The sequence below is a fragment of the Moschus berezovskii genome, chromosome X (genome assembly GCF_049115385.1).
Source record: "Moschus berezovskii isolate FMDL1 chromosome X, NW_MosBer_1.0, whole genome shotgun sequence".
Classification (NCBI taxonomy): domain Eukaryota; kingdom Metazoa; phylum Chordata; class Mammalia; order Artiodactyla; family Moschidae; genus Moschus; species Moschus berezovskii.
In genome coordinates, this window is record NC_142488.1 from 38,794,847 (window position 1) to 38,814,819 (window position 19,973).

At 39.8% G+C, this 19,973-nt stretch overlaps 1 protein-coding gene across 3 annotated transcripts in view; it reads right to left on the bottom strand.

The window, feature by feature from the left end:
- The window catches only part of MED14 (mediator complex subunit 14), a 65,254-nt gene that overhangs the window by 14,919 nt on the left and 30,362 nt on the right, over window positions 1-19,973 (bottom strand). For all 3 annotated transcript variants that reach the window (XM_088834027.1, XM_055437889.2, XM_055437888.2), the window contains exons 14-23: window positions 17,663-17,857; window positions 17,141-17,275; window positions 14,053-14,129; window positions 9,837-9,997; window positions 9,588-9,734; window positions 8,804-8,895; window positions 7,909-8,061; window positions 7,425-7,694; window positions 4,424-4,561; window positions 2,770-2,881 (exon numbers count right to left, since the gene is read on the bottom strand). In XM_088834027.1, coding sequence (XP_088690153.1) covers window positions 2,770-2,881; window positions 4,424-4,561; window positions 7,425-7,694; window positions 7,909-8,061; window positions 8,804-8,895; window positions 9,588-9,734; window positions 9,837-9,997; window positions 14,053-14,129; window positions 17,141-17,275; window positions 17,663-17,857 — 1,480 coding nt within the window. The remainder of the gene's footprint in view (window positions 1-2,769; window positions 2,882-4,423; window positions 4,562-7,424; window positions 7,695-7,908; window positions 8,062-8,803; window positions 8,896-9,587; window positions 9,735-9,836; window positions 9,998-14,052; window positions 14,130-17,140; window positions 17,276-17,662; window positions 17,858-19,973) is intronic.

Here is a 19,973-nt window from a genome sequence, read left to right on the forward strand (position 1 = left end):
TGACCAAGGACCCCAAGTTAAGAGTCTATCTACAGACTAAAGAAACAAGTAATAAAGCTCCCAGAATTAGCACAAAGAAAAACTGGAACAATTTCACCACTAAAAGAGAGATCAATTCCATGGGGCCCCATTTCTAGCTCTTACATTGGCTAATTTTTTTTTTAAATATATGCAGTGTACTTTTTTATTCACTCATTCACTCATTCAACAAGAAGGCATGAACATCAATGTCATGCCAAGCATTGTTGTAGGTACCGGGGATGCAACAGTTAACAAGAGACAAAAATTCTTGCCCTCATGGGAATTTATATTCCAGTATAATGAGAAAGACAAATATATGTCAGGTTATGCTAAGTGCTACGGAGAAAAACAGGGCAAGGTAAGGGGGATATATCCTGTGGTGGTGGAGGTAGGTGATGCTCTTTATATAGAGCAACTTCTTCAAGAAGGGGCTATGTGGGCTGAAGGGGCTATGTGGGCTGAGACATGAAGTGAAGGATGAGGCATGAGGATATCCAGGGAATAACACACTGAAGGCAAACAGAGGAGCTGGTGCAAAGGCCCCAACAGTAGCAGCAGTTAAAAATAACAGGGGGAGGCCAGTGTGGCCAGAACAGCGTGAGCAAGGTGGGGAAGGGGAAATGGAAGACAATTAGGTCAGAGAGGTGGGAGGAGGGTCCCAGATTTCACAGGGACTTGTAGGCCGCTTTAAGGACTTAGGGTTTACCCTGAAAGAGACGGGAAGCCACTGCAGAGTTTGGAGCAGAGGAGTCATGACCTAACTTCTGTTCCCCAAGGATCATTCTAGTTGCTGTTGAAAAACAAGACTATAGGACCGGGGCGGGGAAACCAGTCCAGAGGCAACTGCAATTACCTAGGTAAAGATGGTTAGTGACTCGGGGAAGGGTGAAGGCCGAGACATTGAAAAGTGGTTAGGTTCTAGATAAACTCTGAAGACAGAGCTGACAATATTTGGTAACTGACTGACTACGGGTGTGAGAGAAAGGAGTCCAACATGACTCCAACAGCTCTGGCCCAAGTAACAGGAAGGAAGCTGCCACTTGCTGAAATGGGGTGTCTATGGGAGCAGCAGTATAGGGAACAGCTGGAGGGTGTTAGGAATTTAGTTTCAGCTGTGCTGAGTTTCAGATGTTGGTTAAACATCTATCGATACACAGAAATGCTGAACAGATAGCTGGAAAATAATAGGACTCGAGTTTAGGGGAGAGGCCTAGATGGAGATATAAAAAACTGGGAGACATGAGCTTAAGGATGGTGTTTAGCCACAGGACTAACTTTAATTTAGAATTATGAAGGGCAGGGATTATGACTACCAAAACTATGAACGCAACATTAAAATACTTGCTACATTATCATAATTATCCTCAATGCCAGCAGTTTTCAAATTCTCCACTATTCTGTGAAAGAATTTCATATTTTTAATGTTATATAACACCTAATGCAGTATTAGTTCAATACATTACGAATTCAATATTAACATATTTACATTCAAGAAATTTGTTAATTGACTTGGTTAATCTTTAAGTATCGTATTTACATATCAAGCTATGTGACCTGGACAAGTGACTTAACTTCTCCATGCATCATTTTTCCTCTGTTAAATGGGAAATAATAGGACCTATGCCACAGGTTTGCTGTGAAGATTAAAGGAGTAAAGTACTTAGAACAGGGCCTGGTGCACAGGAAGCACTATAGAACTGTCTGCTACTATAATTATTTCAAAATAACCATCTCTCCTTCTATGCGAAACCAGTCTCAACTCACATCCTAGAAACCCCCTGCCCTCGGGTGCTGGGTCCCTGCTTCCTATTCTCTCCCTTGCTCCCTAGCTGCTCCTCCCTAGGCTCCCACACTGTCTACTGTTGGAACTTCACAGGGGCTGAGTCCCCTACCAGCTCAGCCTTTGGGAACCTTCAATGACACAACGATCCAAGTATTCACCGGGGGTGCCACCAACTCCAATGAGCAGGGAAGGGCTCATCTACCCCCAAATCTCATACCAGTCCTTCTTGCTAGCATGAGCTAGCAGAGCTTGAGTAAACAGGGTAAGCTTGAGGAGCAGGGCTGTTACTGGGTTCACTGCTGAATCCCTAGCACCCAGCAGCATTAGACACACAGCAAGTGCTTAAAACATACCGTTTGAACATACTGAATTAACAGTTCAGTTAAAAGTCTAAATCTGGCATTCTCCAGCAATTTTTACAGCACGCTTCATGAGTCTGCCCACAGAGCCATTTTGTTCGTACAAGCAGGTTGCGCCCTGCTTAACTCTGAGGGCGGGGCACCATTCACATACACCAGAGCTCTGTCAGCTCCTTCTGTAAGGGAGCTTTTCTGTAAGCAGCCACTGCAGCAGGAAAGCAGTCACACACACTACATACATGGGTATGGTTGTGCTCCAATGAAACTATTTACAAAAGCAGGTGGTGGGTAGGTGTGGGCCTGAGTGTGTCAACCTCTGACATAGATCACGCTGTGACACAGACCATGCTGTGATTCCTGGAGCTGCACCATGAGTCCGGTTCTGGGTGACAACCCTGCCACTTAATTCAAACCTTTTAAAAGTGCTCCTGAAGCACACAGATTTCACAACCCTGCAATAATGAATGAATAGCAAATATCTGGCCACAGACTAGCAAAGCAGTTCTCCCTGAAGTCTCAGGCTACATGTGTAGGATTTCTCACTGTATGTGTGTCTATTTGGGATCTGAAAGTTGAACATGACAAAGAGAAGAGTTAGTATCTTACCTGGAGACTGTGTGTGCATCATAGAGGGAGACTGGTTGACTGTGCTGTGGTAAGATGTAGGGGGTGAAGTAAGAGGATAAGCACCTGATGATCCTGGCTGCTTTGGAAATGGCTGAAAAGAAGAAAATTCCTTGTTGGTAAAATGTCCAACCATTTAGTATATGTGGACGTAGCTTTCCCCAATCAAGAGCTGCAGTATTACCATTTACATGTCACTGGTTATCAATAGGAAAGGTGAGGTGTGAAAATGCCCCAAATTCACACCAGTATTGCAAATTTTAAAAAGCTCCCTTTCAAAGTGTTTTAAAAATAGAAACGTCCTGATTCCTGACCTTGCAGTACCACTACTTTATCCCTCAAGATGTTTTTTTGCTCATTTTCTTTACCAAATCACTGATTTATCAGTATTATTTATCTACCATTTCACTGAGTCTGAGATCAACTCCCCCCACATTTTAACATCTCTGAAATTATGGTGTGTCTTCCAATTCATGGCATGTTGCAGTCTAACTGGCAGCGCTGTTTCAGGCAGTACATAAAAACAGTGTACCTTACATTGGTGGCATTTTAGTCAGTGAAATATGACAGTTCAACCTGATCCCTACTCACCTTCACCTTCACCTCCAGTAACGAAAAACCTAGGAAAACGTAATTCTTCCTAGTCTATTTTTTTAACCAGAGTATGAGTCACATACAACAAAGCACACAAATGCACAGTCTGATGAGGGTTTATAAATGTAACTGCCACATAAGTCAAGATACTGACGGACATGACCAGAACCCCAGAGGCCTCACTCCTTCCAAATCTCTTATCGCCTCCAAAAAGGTAAGCAGTACTCTGACTTCCATCACTCAAGCTTGGTTCTGCATCTCACATAAATAGTGAATGTACTCATTAGTGTCTGGCTTCTTTTGTTCAACACTGTCAGTGAAAACCATTGTTTTGTTGCATGGAGCAACAGCATTTTTCTTTTCTGTGAAGTATTTCAGCGCATTCCAGTTTACTCACTCATTCTTCCGTTGTCAGTTATTTGGGTTGTTTCTAATTTTTTGCATAAATAATGTTGCTATGAACATTCTTGTGTTCTCCGGCTGCATTTCTGTTGCGTGTATACCTAAAGTAAAACTGTTAAGTCACAGGCATGCATAATGTCCAGCTTCAGCACTCTGAATACTGCTAAACACCACTGCAAGGTAGCTGTACCATTTTACACACCTTCCAGTAGGAAGTGAGAGTTTCAGGTGTCCTGATACCAAATGTTGGCAAGGATTACTAATTTTTTTCCTTAAAGCCATTTTTGTGGGTATGGGGTATTAACTCACCATGGTTTTAATGTATAATTCTGTGATGCCAGATGACAATGTTCACCTTTTCTGTGCTTACTGGCCATTTGGACATCATCTTTTATGACCACATGGGTGATCACCCGAAATTATTTTAAGTGCATGAGTCTAAGGTTAATGCTGTCTCTGGTACTATTTACTTCCCTTCACTAGAAGCCTCCCCGACTCCCTTTGTCATTCATTATTTTTCATATGGCTATCTTGGGTCCACCAAGGACCTCCTCGCCTTTTAACAAAGAAGTGCAGACACCTGTAGAACCTGTTAAATAATACAAATGTGATGCCATGTGCAATATCAGTTAGACATCACCTGTTGCTGCGGTGGTTGGAGTTGTGAGATTAAAGAATCCATCATATCTCCTCCAATGGGAGAAGGGGGATTATCGTCCTCATTTACAGACCTTCTTCGAGCATCCTGATTGCTGTCAACAAACATATTCAGGAATGTCTATGGATATAAACAGGTAAAATTTAGATTATTTTACCTAACTTTAGTAAGATATTCTTAATCATTTAGAATGTGTTAACAGAAACAAACATAACATGTCCATCTCTGAAATATAAGTTTGACACATAGCCACCATTGTTAGGCCAACCTAGAAGAGACAGTCGTCGTTTTGAAGGAAAGAGGGAAAATTGAGGAAAATGGTTAAACACAACAATAAAAAAATCTAAGTTAAATGCTGTTATGTGAACAAAAGTTAAAGAAAGAAGTACACCCTGGTCAAAATATTTTATTAATTTCTGAATCAGAAATGTAGAAAAGAGTAAAAAGTTTCCTGGCAGGCATGTAAACAACTTCAATGACTTGGAAAACTTCCTGTTTAGTGAGAGTTCTCACTTTTTAAGCCAGCAAATATGAAAGAGGAAAACTGAATAAAGAAACTAAGTCATCTTTTTATTTTATGTAACAGTCCTGAACTATCAAAAATGGGATAAAGGTATGTTTTATAGAGTATGTCATCAAAAATTAGGTGAGGCTACCAGAATGTGTGTCTCAGTCACAGATGCTTTTTAATACCCTCTACCTTCCCAATCTTCAAAAATATAGATTATAAGTTTATCAGAATTACTGAAAAGCTTTTAAAGGTACATAGTCTGATTTCCAATTAAAGGTAATAGATTATCCACAATACTCATTTCATCTTCTCTCAACACCCTCCTGAAACTCCTAAAAAAATTTTTTAAGCAAAAGTCACAAAGACAAAAAGAATGGGATAAGAGAGAAATAGCAATAAATTCTAGGAGGCTGCAGAGCAGATGGCTGAGTGGTAATTGAACTATCCAATGTGAGGAAGTCGTTTCCTAAGCAAGCAGTGGGGAAAGCCAAGAAGCAAAGCGATTTCCACCCAGATCTCCAAGATACACAGGAACTGACAGCATCAGACACCTCTGGAAATGAGAATGAAAGAGACTAAAAGCAGAAGGAATGGGTGATCATCTCTTTACGAGACAGTGAAACCCTCCAGAGCCTCTGTCCTCCCACTCAATGAAGCTGACCACTACCACTTGGCAGAAAGCCTCTGATTTGGGGGACTCTAGGATCAACTGAGAGCTGGGGTACCATATTAAAAATGAAGACTAAAGTTTCCATAATGAATGCTGAGGATACCAGTTTCCTTCTTTTATTTCATTTGCCAAAAATTGGGAGCCAGTACACAACAGCTATGCAGAGTTTTGATATTCTTCTCTTGGTCCTTACACTGACCCAACAAAGAGATCTAAAGCTACTGACACTGGGAGTTACCCAATGAAATGGCCCAAGCAGATCGTCCCACAGTGAGGATCACAGTCAACAGTCTCACCTTCAAGAGAGGACAATGTAGCCATATAGAACAGATGTCATAAAATGAACTTTGAGAAACAAAAAGAGTGCTCGAATTTTTTCTAAAAAAGGTGGCAAAAAAAGTTCTTGATGGAAATGAGAAATAGAAGGATTGGGGGAAAAATGAGGAAATCTCCTAGAAACAGATAAAAAACAGTAAAGATAAGAAAATCAGAGGATATGTCCAGAATGCCCGACATCAGAATAGTAGGGGTACCAAAAAGAGCTCACAGAGAACACAAAGAAAAAGACTTGAGGAACAGCATAAGGAAGTTCCCCAGAACAAAAGGATGTAAGTTTCCAGACTGAAGGAGTCCACTTGTTCACGTAAAGTTGAAGAAGTGGAATGGACTAAACGTCTCAATGGTCACAATAGAAGCTAGGGGACAATGGAGCAATGCTTTCAAAATTCTTACAGAAGATGACTGCAACCTAGAATTCTATATCAAGCCCCTCCCTCAACTAGATGAGGTTAACTAAAGACACTTGCCAACATACAAGGTCTCAAATTAACCTTCCGTGTATCTTCTCCCAGGGAGCAACATAGAGTATTCCACCAAAACAATGAAGTAAACCAAGAAAAAGAAGCGTGGTCCAAGTGACAGGGCAAGCAACACAAGAGAAATGAAGGACTCTCCCGCTTCACCGCTGTTTCTGCAGATCCCTAAATCAAAATTAGGCAAAAGGTCTGGAGCGTTTAGAGGTCAGAAACTGTGGAAGAGACAGCTTCAAGATGACACTGATAAGGTATCTGATTTGTGAACATACTGAGGGGAGAGTTACATACATGGAAGAGACTTTAAGGCTGTTAGTGGTAAATACAGAGAGAGCTAATAATTTTAATTATTAATTTTAAAAAATTAATAATTCCCAGGAAAATAAAATGTTGAGCAAGAAAGGAAAAGTAATCATAGTAAACTTGGTAGAATAGTGTTATAAAATTCATAATAATGTGAACACTGAAAAATTATCTAATTGAAACTGCTACCCTAACCATATCGCAAGGCTGGAGGAAAAGGCAGCAAATGTGTACTGAGAGTAGCCTGGAAAGGGGAAGGGGCATACAAGAAAGAATTAAAAAAGAATTAAACCCTCATCTTCCATTAGAGTCAGATAATGCCCTTAACTAAGAAGTCACAAAGAGCAATGAAAGAATGCTATTTAGAGGGAAAGGTGTGAATACCATGAGAAAGAGCTGTACAGAATAGGAGAATGGCAAGAGTGGGACTAATTTTCAATACGAGCCATAAAAGGACATTTTATCATTTCATATACATAGGCACAGAACTTCTAGCTCCTTCAGAATAAAGCTACAGAGATAATGAATTACTACGAGATGTCGTTACTACTACAGGGAGTAGTAACATGGCTACTCATTAAATTTAAACAGGAAACTGTTGCTTTCCCTCATTATTTCCCTCTCAAAGGAGTTGCTTTAGGGAATCCCATTTATATTTAGTAATTCTCCAACACTAAAGTCCATTACCTTGAGTCCTGGTGCAGGATAAAAACCTTCAACTAACTTGCTATTATCAAAAAGACTATAGGCCCCATCCCGTATTGCCACAACACCTCGACTTCGGCAGTAGATATCAATGCAATACATGTTCCTGAAGGCCAGTCGGATGTGGGTGGACGACTGTGGCAGGATGGAGAAGCACTGGTAGGCAGTGTTGGTTCTCTGGGTCAAGCCCAACATCGGCACAGTGGGCAGTTTGTTGATGGCATTCAATGGTGCCTGAGTATCAAACAGTACCTACAAGGAACACACACAGTGAGAGCAGCCAGTTTCTCTACAGATGCTAAAACCTCAGAATCTTCAAGGTAAAAATCATCACAAATGAGACAATCTCCTGGCACATTCTGTAAAAACTTTCATCATTAAAGATGAGTTAAGTCCACATGATTTTTTGAGGAGTTTTATATGACACACTGAGTCCTATTTTTAAACAGAAAATAAAGTTAATTACCTGTAATAACTGAACCACATTTGGTGTTTTGTTGAACATTTCTTGAAGCTGATGGAGAATGGTATTGTGACAGTTACTGCATCCTGAGTTTGGACCCACAGTTCCCAAAGAAATGTGAAATTTCTGATGTATGGAATTCCACTGGATACTAATCTAAATCAAAAAGACTGTGTTTCAGAAACCAAGAAAGGAAAAGATACAAGGAGAAGAAAAAATAATCTTTAAACACTAAGGCAAAATGCCAAAGATCTAAATGAGGTCTTTTGGGGAAGCAACTTGTTAAGATTAGACTCTGTAAACTCCAGATGTGCTGTCACTATGGATCAGCACATTCACTGAGTGTGTGTGTTAGCCCACTTCTACTACATTTCTGATATTACTTTATGTGGCAGAGTTCAGAAAGAAACGAGCTAGCTGAAATTTGTATACTAAATTTCTAGTACTTGACATATGGGGTGGGGAAAAATAAGAACTACAGATTATGGGGAATACCTTCAAGATTAATATAGGATCAAATAATGTTAACAATCATGTGACTAAAAGCGTAGACATACCGTACTGTTCAAGACCATTTGTACATAATCTTCATTATAGTAATCACGCTGCTAAGTAGATTTGAAATCAGTGAAGAAAGAAACACAAATACCAAAAGTACATTACGTTGCCAAAACTCTTTATGAATATATACTCCGAAGAGGGTATAACTTTTGTTTTGAATTTTTAAGAGTTAACCATTACAGAATACTATAACAAAGTATTTAAAAATACCATTTTATCCCTAATTTTTACTTGTACCCTCAATTATTTCAAGAAAGTTTTCATAATTATTGAATTCTTGATTTTTTAAAAATACTTATGAGAGGAACTTTAGTTTTTAAGTAATTCATAAACTTACTGAACTTCCCTTGGTGGTTCCATAACACAAGATAAGTTTTCGGTAATTATAAACACGAACTTCTGAGAAAATGTTTAGATGAGTGGGTATGTCTAAACAGAAAAAAAACAAAAAAGGAATTTAAGATTATACATGAAAAATTTTTAAATATATATGTGAAAAAGAAGAGATCTTGGTAATATTATATGCCTAGATAGAAAGATCTCTCTCTTTATAACTTAGTTTAAAAAAAAAAGAAAGAAAACAAAAAATGATCAACAGCATAAATAGTTAGTAGGCTCCAATTTCCATTTGGACAGACAGGGGCAGGGCTGGGCAGTGGGGGACATGTACTGAAGCACAGTGGTTCAGGGGTTCCAGTTCCAGACCTGTCTTTTACTAGCTATGTGAACTTCATTCAGCAAGTTTCTTAAGTCTCTGACTTGTTTTCTTCATTTGTGAAACAATGAATGGTAAATTGCCTCCCTCAAAGGGTTACTGTGAGGAATGAATGAGTTAATATAAGCAAAGTGGTTATTACATTTATGGCACCTAGTAAATTCTCAATAAGCACTACTATAATAATCTTGTATACCTATGTGTAAACATTTCTGAATATATACAAATCCTAACAGTATCTGTCTCCTGGGGAAGGAAACTAAGTCTGAGGTAAAGCAGAAAACTTTTCATTAGATATACTCAGGATTTTTTTTTTTTTAAACAATGTACATGTTTTACTTCCTCCAAAGGCATTGGCACAGGGAGGGATACTTGCCCTCCCCCACAAGAAGATGATCACTTGTACCTGGTAGAGAACGTGCAAATTCCAACACACACTCATATAATCGTGCAATGCTATTCCAGTCATTAAGGAACATTTCAACCACTTTTCTACCACCAACAGGTTCAGACAACAGGTTTTCATATGTCAGATAAACATGTCGGGATGGTCCTACAGGATTAAGAGAGAAGATTAATAGGAATCAATACTAAAAAAACCCAAAAAAACCAGAAATAGAAATATTCAAAGACAAAAGTGTGTGAAGCATCTCACCTTGTTCCCTGGTAGAAGTGCCATTAAGTGGACAATTTGCAAACACTAGCTCTGCCACCCACGTGCGGTTATTTCTACCTTGTAATCGGAAAGTGCAGTCAAGGAGAGAGCGGTCCAGAGCCTTTTGGGTTTCCTCATTTACACCCTTACAGGGAGGAATTCTGGTGATGAAAGATAGCATATGAAGTGTACTTCACATCACAGAAAGACAAAAACACAATTTACACAATGACAGGCAGGGTATCACAGTAGAGCTTTGGTTCAAACTCTACTTACTACCAGGTACCCTGCAAGAGAAGGAAGCATTCATAGAAATTCACAACAATTAATAGCATTTAACCCACTTTCATTCCTATCAACATGGATTAGGACTCTCATTTTAATGGTGATGTTTGCCTTCGTCCTTAATCTTGTTATTAGAAAAGACCACGATTTCTCAGAAAATCAAATATACTGGCTTTCTATGAAATCTACCTAGAATATCCTCAAGGAAAAGCTAAGGAGAACAAAATATTTGTAAGACAAGACTCTGAAGGCAGATGATCTAGTGAAAAGGACAAGGCTTTGGAATCAGAGACCTGCATCCTAATTCTGGCTCAGCCACATTCACCCTCTCTGAATTTGTTTCACAAGTATAAAATGAAGACACATAATTACCTTCTGGGTTACTGATTTTAAAACATGATGAAACATATATATAAAGTGCTTACAGTGGTTGGTTCAGTAGGTATTCAGATATGTTAGTTTCTCCTTGCAGTAAAACCAAGTCTTAATCACTAACTGCCATGACAAAATTTCAGGTTATCTCTCCCTACCTCATTATTTCATTATTTCCCCTCCTCCTCTGTAGAGGTAACTCATTGTGATGGAGCTATTCATGTATCAACTCATTTTCCATACATATTGTCTCTTATATATACCACATATACAACAGGAATGTATTAGCTTTGGTGTCTTAAAATACCCATCCATCTCTTCTCCTCTTGCAGCTTTATGAACTATCTTATTTGTCATAAAACATTATGAGGTAATATATTTTAGCAGTTTTTTCAGTACTGGATGAAAATAATGAGATATTTAATTACACACTATCCTTTAACTCATAGGAAAGAAAGAGGAGTTAATTGTCAGACTTATAATGATTATCAAAATCTAAGGCAAAAAACAACAAATATAACTAGAAATATGGAATTTTGGTTCAGGCCTCTTAGATATAACACCTAAAATAGGGCTCCTCAATGTCAGCAATACTGACATTCTGGGCGGGAGAATTCTCTGCTGTTGGGGGGCGGTTATCCTGTGCAGCCTTGGCCTCTATCTACCAGGTGCCAGTAGCATCTCCCATCCCTTCTTCTCAGTCAATGATAACCAAGAACATCTCCAAACATTGCTAAATGTTCCCTGGCAGGGAAAACTGTTCTGACGTTGAGAACCACTGACCTAGAATAAACAATTTAAGAGAGCAAAAAGGGTGGAAAGTTTGCTCAAGAGCTCATATCCAGGCACTGCAAGCACGCTGCCCTCGAGACTTGTGTCATCTGTGTGGTGTGACCAAGGCTCTTCTGAATCTGCACAAGGCAACAGGTCCCTGAACCAGAGCAGCCTACGGTGTTTACCATGGTATTTTCAGAGACACAGCAAGGAGACCTGCTCAACAGATTTTCACGGAGATAAGTTGAACAAGAACAGACTATATCTTTAGCAAAGAGGAGAAAAATGTGCTCAGTTTTAAAGCTTTGAAGTATCTACTCATATTCCCACTTAATATGAAAATACCTAGGACTAAAAGCTTAAAAGTTTCTGAAGATTAAATGTATTAAAGCAATTACTTAGTAATTAGATCTAGGCCAGATTTTAATAAATCATATTTAGACATTATTTTTTTCCTTCTTCACGTCGATGAAGAAAATACCCCCAATAATGGACATCATGTACCAGACAAACAGATCTCTTTACCTGTTTCTATATATTTTCCTAAGTTTTAAATAAAGAAAACAATAGCTAGGATATAGTAAAGATTTTCTTAAAAATTACTGTAAAATGAAAATTAAAACATGTGAAGTGCTTTCTTTCTAGATAAGAACTATAATGAATTCTTTTGAGCACAAGAAGAAAGGGGCCTGAAATTTCTTTCGTAAGAATGCTGAGAGTAAGACATTTTAAGATTGCTGCAAAACATGAAAAAATAAGAGAACACAAATGTTATCATCTATTAATCTGCAACTGTCAAGAAGAGTAAAAAGAAACACCCCATATTTTAGGCAGAAATAATATAAAACCAAAGGCAAATATACTACAAGTATTACATTTCTTTTTGATGTCTATTGTAAAAGTAGCTCGCTCTCTAGAAACCATTTTGTGGACATGGCATTACGGTAGCCAAGCAGGGGAGCTTTTCTAGTTCTTCAACTCTTTATCTAAAGTGAGCACCACGACACGTGGGTGGAGTGCATGCTATCTGCTAGACCTTCCCATCTTCCACAGGACAAACTGATTTGCAAGCAACAAATTGGTTACAAATTGATTGCTGTTGGCTCAAACTGCAGAGCCGACATGTCTTGGCAGACAGAGGAATTCAATAAATAAAAATTGCTTCTATGGTTTATATTATTAAGCAACATCTAAGAAACAATACCGGAGAAGGCAATGGCAAGCCACTCCAGTACTCTTGCCTAGAAAATCCCATGGATGGAGGAGCCTGGTAGGCTGCAGTCCGTGGGGTCACTAAGGGTCGGACACAACTGAACGACTTCACTTTCACTTTTCACTTTCACACATTGGAGAAGGAAATGGCAACCCACTCCAGGCCTGGAGAATCCCAGGGACGGGGGAGCCTGGTGGGCTGCCGTCTATGCGGTCGCACAGAGTCGGACACAACTGAAGTGACTTAGCAGCAGCAGCACAAAGAAACAATACAAATGCAAAAAAAGAAAACTGCTTTCTGCACCAAAAAGGCTGACCTCTTAAAAATGGCATTTGAGCTTTGCAAGTCCATCCTGGTCAACTCATAAATCACACACACTGCCTTAGTTTTCCCTCTAAGCATCCACTGGCCCCTAGTCCTCTACCCATTTAGAACCAAGCCCTCTGCACATCTCCCTCCATGTACTTTTTCCCAGTGATCTAAGTTACTATCCCAGCTTAATTACTTCCACCTTGGTAGTGACTCATTTATTTCCCCTGCCCAGACCTGTCACCTGAGCTTGAGACACATCCTTGCCTGCCCAAAGAGATGTCTAGACACCTCGAACTTAGCAAAACCTCTTCAAATTCACATCTTCATTCCCTTGTCTCAATAAACACCACCACCGTCCACCATCTGCCCAAGATAAAACCAAGAGTCATCTCTGCCACATTCTACTCTCACTTACTTTCAGTATCACTTATAAAGACTTCATCCCCTAAGTCTTTATGGAACTTGCCCTGGTCCAAGCTACCAACAACTCTGGTGTGAACCATTTCTGCAACTGGTTTTGCTACTTCAGTCTTGTTCCTCTCCCATTTATTCTCCATGTTGCTATCAGGGCGAGCTTTCAAAAAAAAAAAGCTATCTAATGATGTCAGTTTCTGCTTAAAATCATCTGATGGCTCTTTACTGCCATTCAGATAAAGTCTGAATTCCTTAAGGACATTTATACCAAGGCCCGACAGGATCTGATCCTTCCTGTGTACATCTGTAAGCTCATCTCCCCTAACTCCTGCCATGCCCTACTTCTTTCAGTTCCAGGATGCCAAGCTTTCTCTCCCTCTAAGCCTTCATTTTAGCAGTTACTCCTTCTGGTTGGGGCACCCACTCCCACCGTAGCTCCCTTTCCTCTGGCTAATTCTCACCTCTCCTTCAGTCCAGGTACAACTGGTACTTCCGTGGGGATACGTTCCTGATTTCCAAACTAGCCCAGATCCCCCTGCTATGTGAACCCACAGCATCCTGAAGGGCCCTATCAGAATTCAAGCCTGACACACACACTCAGTAAACGAGTGGCATCTGCTGAATGAATGAAAGAAAGCCAGAGGAAGACATCCTAAAATACCAAGAGGTGCTGGATCTTCACTTGGCAGGTAAAAGAGAATCCTCTCCTAGACTGTGTAATTACATACAGAAACCTGTGACATCCGCAGGTTCTGAACTCTGCTTTATGCTGATTCGCAGAAGGAGCAGCACTGGCGGTATGGCTGCAGTGTGTGGCAACACATCAGACGTATGACAGGGACTTACTTCAGTAAGCGAATTGCGTGGCTGAAGCCATCACCTTCCATTTGCACTCCTTGATGTGGAATCTCCAGATTGGACAACTGGAAGAGAAAGGTAGTTATATGAGACCACCAATTTTACAAAGGCAACTACCTTTTCTAAGTATTACTGTCTCTCTTCTCATGGCATCTGTTCTCGAGTCGTGAGCATTGTCCCCCCCCATCTGATTTCCTGGGGAACTAAATAAGACTGGTTTCCTTGTGTGATGCAATTAACGTCTATTTGAAAACAAAGTCTGAGTCATAGCCCCATCTCATTTTTAATCACAAACAGTATTTTTCAGTTTACAACTTTTCTGGAATACATTTTTTTTAAAGTAACTATTTCCTCTGTGAAACTCGAAAAGATTTTCAGTTGATGCATTTACCCACAGACCCTGTCAGTGGAACTACAGGTTATTTGGGTATGCCGGGAAGTCATTCTAGTCACCCAGCAGAGGAACACACTTGCCTTCAAGCAGATATTCCTAGGTCTTCTCTGACAGACTATTTATTTATATCCACCTTATTCCAGAAAGGATTTAAGGCAGCCTTAAGCATGTCACTGAGCCCTGCTTTTTGGGCCTGGGAAGAGCAGAGGTGTAGAAAAACAGCTGCTGACTATGAAGTAGGGCTCCAGATTCAAAAGACAGCAAAGTGTGGGAGAGCTCAAAAACACTGCCTCTGTTCTATGTATCACAAATATCACCATTCCTGCTAGGATCTGATTTAGTTATTCACATCTCCATGTAAATTACCTTAAGCAGAAAATATGCTTGCTTGCTTTTGCCTTTATCATCTTTTTCAATGAGAGAAGAGAAAGTTTTTAAGAGCTTAACTGAGCTCAATAGAGTACTACAGAACGCTGAATAGCCTACATGTGCAACAGGTATAGGAACACAGAGAAGAGAGGCCATTACGCTTACAGGTGTCTATGTGGGCACTACAAAGACACAAGCTTTTGCAACTTCTGGCCTGTGGGTAATGAGGAAGAGAGCAGACAATGACTGAGGCATTCCCCTTGGGTATCAAGTAGCCTCCCGTTCCACTGCAAGGGAGTAACTGAATGACACTCATGTAATAAATCCATGTGTTGTGCTTAGTCACTCAGTCATGTCCAACTCTTTGTGACCCCACGGACTGTAGCCTGCCAGACTCTTCTGTCCATGGATTCTCCAGTCAAGAATACTGGAGTAGGTTGCCATGCCCTCCTCTAGGGGATCTTCCCAACCCATGGGTGAACCCAGGTCTCCATCATTGCAGGCAGATTCTTTATTGTCTGAGCCACCAGGGAAGCCCAATCAATCCATGTAGCATGATGAAAAAGTCTAACAACAGAGTCAAATAGTTAGAAGCACAGACAATGTAGGAGCTCTGGACAGTTCCCAAACAAGAGGACACTCATCAGGCTCACAGTTGTAGGAGCTGGGACATCGGAGACATGAATATATACTTTAGTCGCCTATTTCTGGGCTTGGATTTTCTGGGCCACTGTTGCTCCTCACAGTTTCACACCCTATTTTCCGCCTTTAGATCCTGAAGCCCTCAGTTCAGTTCAGTTCAGTCGCCCAGTCGTGTCCGACTCTCCGCGACCCCATGAATCATAGCACACCAGGCCTCCCTGTCCATCACCAACTCCCGGAGTTCACTCAAACTCATGTCCACAGAGTCGGTGATGCCATCCAGCCATCTCACTCTCTGTCGTCCCCTTCTCCTCCCACCCCCAACCTTTCCCAGCATCAGTCTTTTCCAGTGAGTCAACTCGTTGCATGAGGTAGCCAAAGTATTGCAATTTCAGCTTTAGCATCAGTCCTTCCATACCATAGCTCATGGGCCAAATCTAGCCACTGCCTGTTTTGGTAAATAAAGTTTTACTGGAACACAGCCACACTCATTTGTTTAAATATCAACTATGGCTGGTTCACACTACAACAGCAGACCTGAAGAGCTAAAAAAGATATGGACTGATGCTGAAGCTCCAATACTTCGGCCACCTGATGTGAAGAGCTAATTCAGTCAAAAAGACCCTGATGCTGGGAAAGGTTGAAGGCAAAAAGGAGAAGGGGACGACAGAGGACGAGATGGTTGGATGGCATCACCATCTCAATGGACAAGAGTTTGAGCAAACTCTAGGAGATGGCAAAGGACAGGGAAGCCTGGCATGCTGCAGGTCCATGGGGTCGCAAAGAGTCAGACACAATTTAGTGATTCAACAACAACAACAAATGACCCACAAGGCCTAAAATATTTACCATCTGCCCCTTGATAGAAAAAGTCTGCTGATTCCTGCTCTAAAGCATCAAACTGTTTTCAACAAGTCTTCCCAAGACTATTATATTATCATCAGCCTAACAAATAATCTACTTCCATATTTCTAGGTCTTTCCTTCATCACCAATAATTTACAGAAGGGAGGAGTCTTACAAAAAGTAAAACTTTAAACTAGAGGGAAATAATTAAGATTTTCATGTATTACTTTTTAATTGTTGCCAATCCTTAGACAAAGCCCTTTTTGGAAATATAAAAATGCAGGTTCTGTTACCTCCCTTTCCTTTCATGCCTGGGGATCATGCTGAATATCACAATTCTGTACTCTTGAAAGACACTAACTCGGGCTAAGTCTATTGCTTCTTCCATGGGGAAAAAAAGTAAAAATTTAGTTTAATACTCTTTCTGACCTGCTTCTCACAAAGGATCCCAGTTTTATTAGTAAGCAATATGTACAGCTTCACCCACTGAAAAATAAGCAACCCCTTTAACTATTAATCATCCCTAAAAAAGGTAAATAATGCTCCTTTGAGGTATACAAGTAAAATTCTCAAAAGTTGTCTTTTTTTTTAACTGGGAATTTACTTCCCATTTCCACAAAGAACAGAAGGCCTACAATTTGGAATCAGAGATAAATAATAATCTCATGGCATACATGTATACCATGAGATATTGTGATTTCAACCCCACCCCTCCCCAAATAAACAAGATCAAAACCACCTGGTTCTCCTAATGGAATTCATTTAGCTTCAGCAAGGCATTTAAAACATTACTCTTTGGGTACCCAAAATTGTCCCAAAAAATTACCTCCAACCGAAGTCCTACAAATGGCATGTTTGTATCACACATAGCGACGAAGTGAGCTAGAACTTTATTGAAGGCACGCATTTCTCCTGATCGTTTGGTTTTCTTGGGTTCTACTGGACATACATCATCAGACAACTAGAATTTAAGGACACAAGTGGGTTAAAAAAAGAAAAAGTATGTGATGCAATTAGTTAAGCACTTGGACTGCTATAACAAAAGTCAAAGTTAACCAAAACAAATCTTAATTCATTCTGTTTACTGAGCAAATATTGACCTAAACACTGGAAATTTAGTAGTAAATATTATGTACTTAACAAGCTGCCTTGTGGGAAAGAGTGTACAATTAATTATTAATTAAAAGAGAAGCATTTTCAAGAATGTGTAGACATTTGTTACCCAAACCTTATTGTTGGCCAGCCTCTTAAAAATCATACCTAATTCTTTCCCATTTAAAAACAGTTAAAAGAGTACAGTGAGGTTAACAGACACAAACCCTGGGCTCATTTCTGTTTGTGAACATACCCTGCGCTTGGTACTGCTTCTAGGCTGTCTCCCATTTTTTGTGCGATAAACTGATTCCTGGAGGTTTTCCTTAAACTGCTGCAGCAAGAGGGCCATGAGAGGGCTGTCTTCACGATCCACTGCATTCACAGACAAGAAGTAGTACTTGTACGACAGTTGTGTGGGTTTATTGGGAACTTCCAACATCTCTACAACCTAAAAAGGTCCAAATCAGAAATGAGACTCAGAGACATAACTAACTGGTAAGTGTTGAATATTTTCCTCTTTGTATCAAGTAGGGCTCAGAATTATATATCTAATGCAGATGACTTTTTAAACAAGGACAAATCAGTCATGATCTCAAAAAAAAGCACTGCAATTAAATATGTAATTTGTTTTCTAAAAAACAGATCAGACTAAAGAACAATGATGAAAGAAAAATGACAACTGTATCTCATACTTGGAAGGATATAAAAATAAACCCTGATTTTTCAACTGAAATATACAGTCACTATGAAGATGAGGATAACAAGAACATGAACAATAGTTAATACCGATAGAGAGTTTATCATGTGCCACGTACTCTCCTAGTGAGTGAAGTAAGTGAAAGTTGCTCAGCTGTGTCTGACTCTTTGAGACCCCATGGACTATTCAGTTCATGTAATTCTTCAGACCAGAATACTGGGGTGGGTAGCCGTTCCCTTCTCCAGGGTATGTTCCCAATCCAGGAATCAAACCCAGGTCTCCCGCACTGCAGGCAGATTCTTTACCAGCTGAGCCACAAGGGAAGCCCTATACTCTCCTAAGTACTTGACAGATGTTAACACATTCAATCCTAGTAACTCAATGAAGTAGGGATTCTTATCTTCACTTTTCTGATAAAGTTAGGCACAAAAAGCTTAGATTAACTGTCAAAGGTCTCAGAGCTGAGAAGTGACAGACTCACGCTCTGATCCTAGAAGTATGGATCCAGAGACCTTGCTCTCACTATAAAGGCTTACTATTTTCAAGGTCTACCTAAAATTTAAGAAGAGTCCCCTAAATACTTGAGTGAGAGAAATAAATGCCACTGGACAGGGCTCTTGACCAACACACACTTTTCTGTCTCTATTCCTGCCTCTCTCCTCTCTCTACCCCACCTCCCCACATAGTCTCTTCAGGAAATTGTTTGGCCGACACTTAAGAATCAACACTGAGGAAATGGCAGAATTAAAAGTAAAATGGAACTTCACCAAAGATATATGGACGGTAAATCAGCAGATGAAAAGATATTCAATATCATCAGTCATCAAGGCAGCATAAATTAAGACTACAATAAGATACCACTACATATCTATCAGAATGGCTAACTTTTTTTTTTTTTAATCGCAATAACAAGTGCTGGCAAGAATGCAGAGCAACTAGAACTCTCACGTGTTGCTGGCAGGAATGCAAAATGGTCTGGCCACTTTGGAAAACAGTTTAGCAGTTTCTTATAAAGCCAAACATACACTTAGTGTGTGACCCAACACTCTCACTTTTAGTTACTTATCCAAAAGAAATCACCAAAAAAATCTATATGCAAATACTTATAGCAGCTTTATTCACAACTGCCCAAAACTAGAAACAATGCAGATGGCCTTCGACGAGAGACTAAACAAACTGTGATACATTCATACCACAGAACACTACTCAGCAATAAAAAGAATGAACTATTATAAATACAACAATATGGATGAAAATCAAAGGCATTATGCCAAGTGAAAGAAACGACTGAAAAGCTAAACTGTAGAGACAAAAAACAGGTCAGTGGTCACTAGAGACAGCAGAGGGGAAGTCTGATTATAGAGAGGAAGCATGAAGGAATTCTAAAGGGTGACGGATAGCTTCTGTGTCTTACTGAGATGGCAGTTACAAAACTGTATGCATTTATTAAACTCCAGACACTTAAAAGTCTGAATTTTTACTGTGTGTAAATTATACCTTAATAAAGCCAGCAAAAGTAAAATAGCAAAGACATTTAAGGGCAAGAATACTTTCCTCTATTCTTCTTAAAGGCTATGGTAGTTTTCGCCACTATTATGAATGTATCATCCTAAGTGAGAAGGATGAAGAGTGATAAACATTCAGTTTGGTCTAAACCACGTGAAACAAATTAGTGCTTTATAATAAACCACTAGTTATTGAAACTGAAAGCCTGGTGTTTTGTTGATACTAAATACAGTCAGAAAATACATGTAGATCAGGCAGCACATGGAGAACGGAAACAACAAGCCTGTCACATGCCAAATCCAGTTCCACAGCTGGTATTTCAAAACTCAGAAAATAGTGAATTCATGTCAATGACAGACTT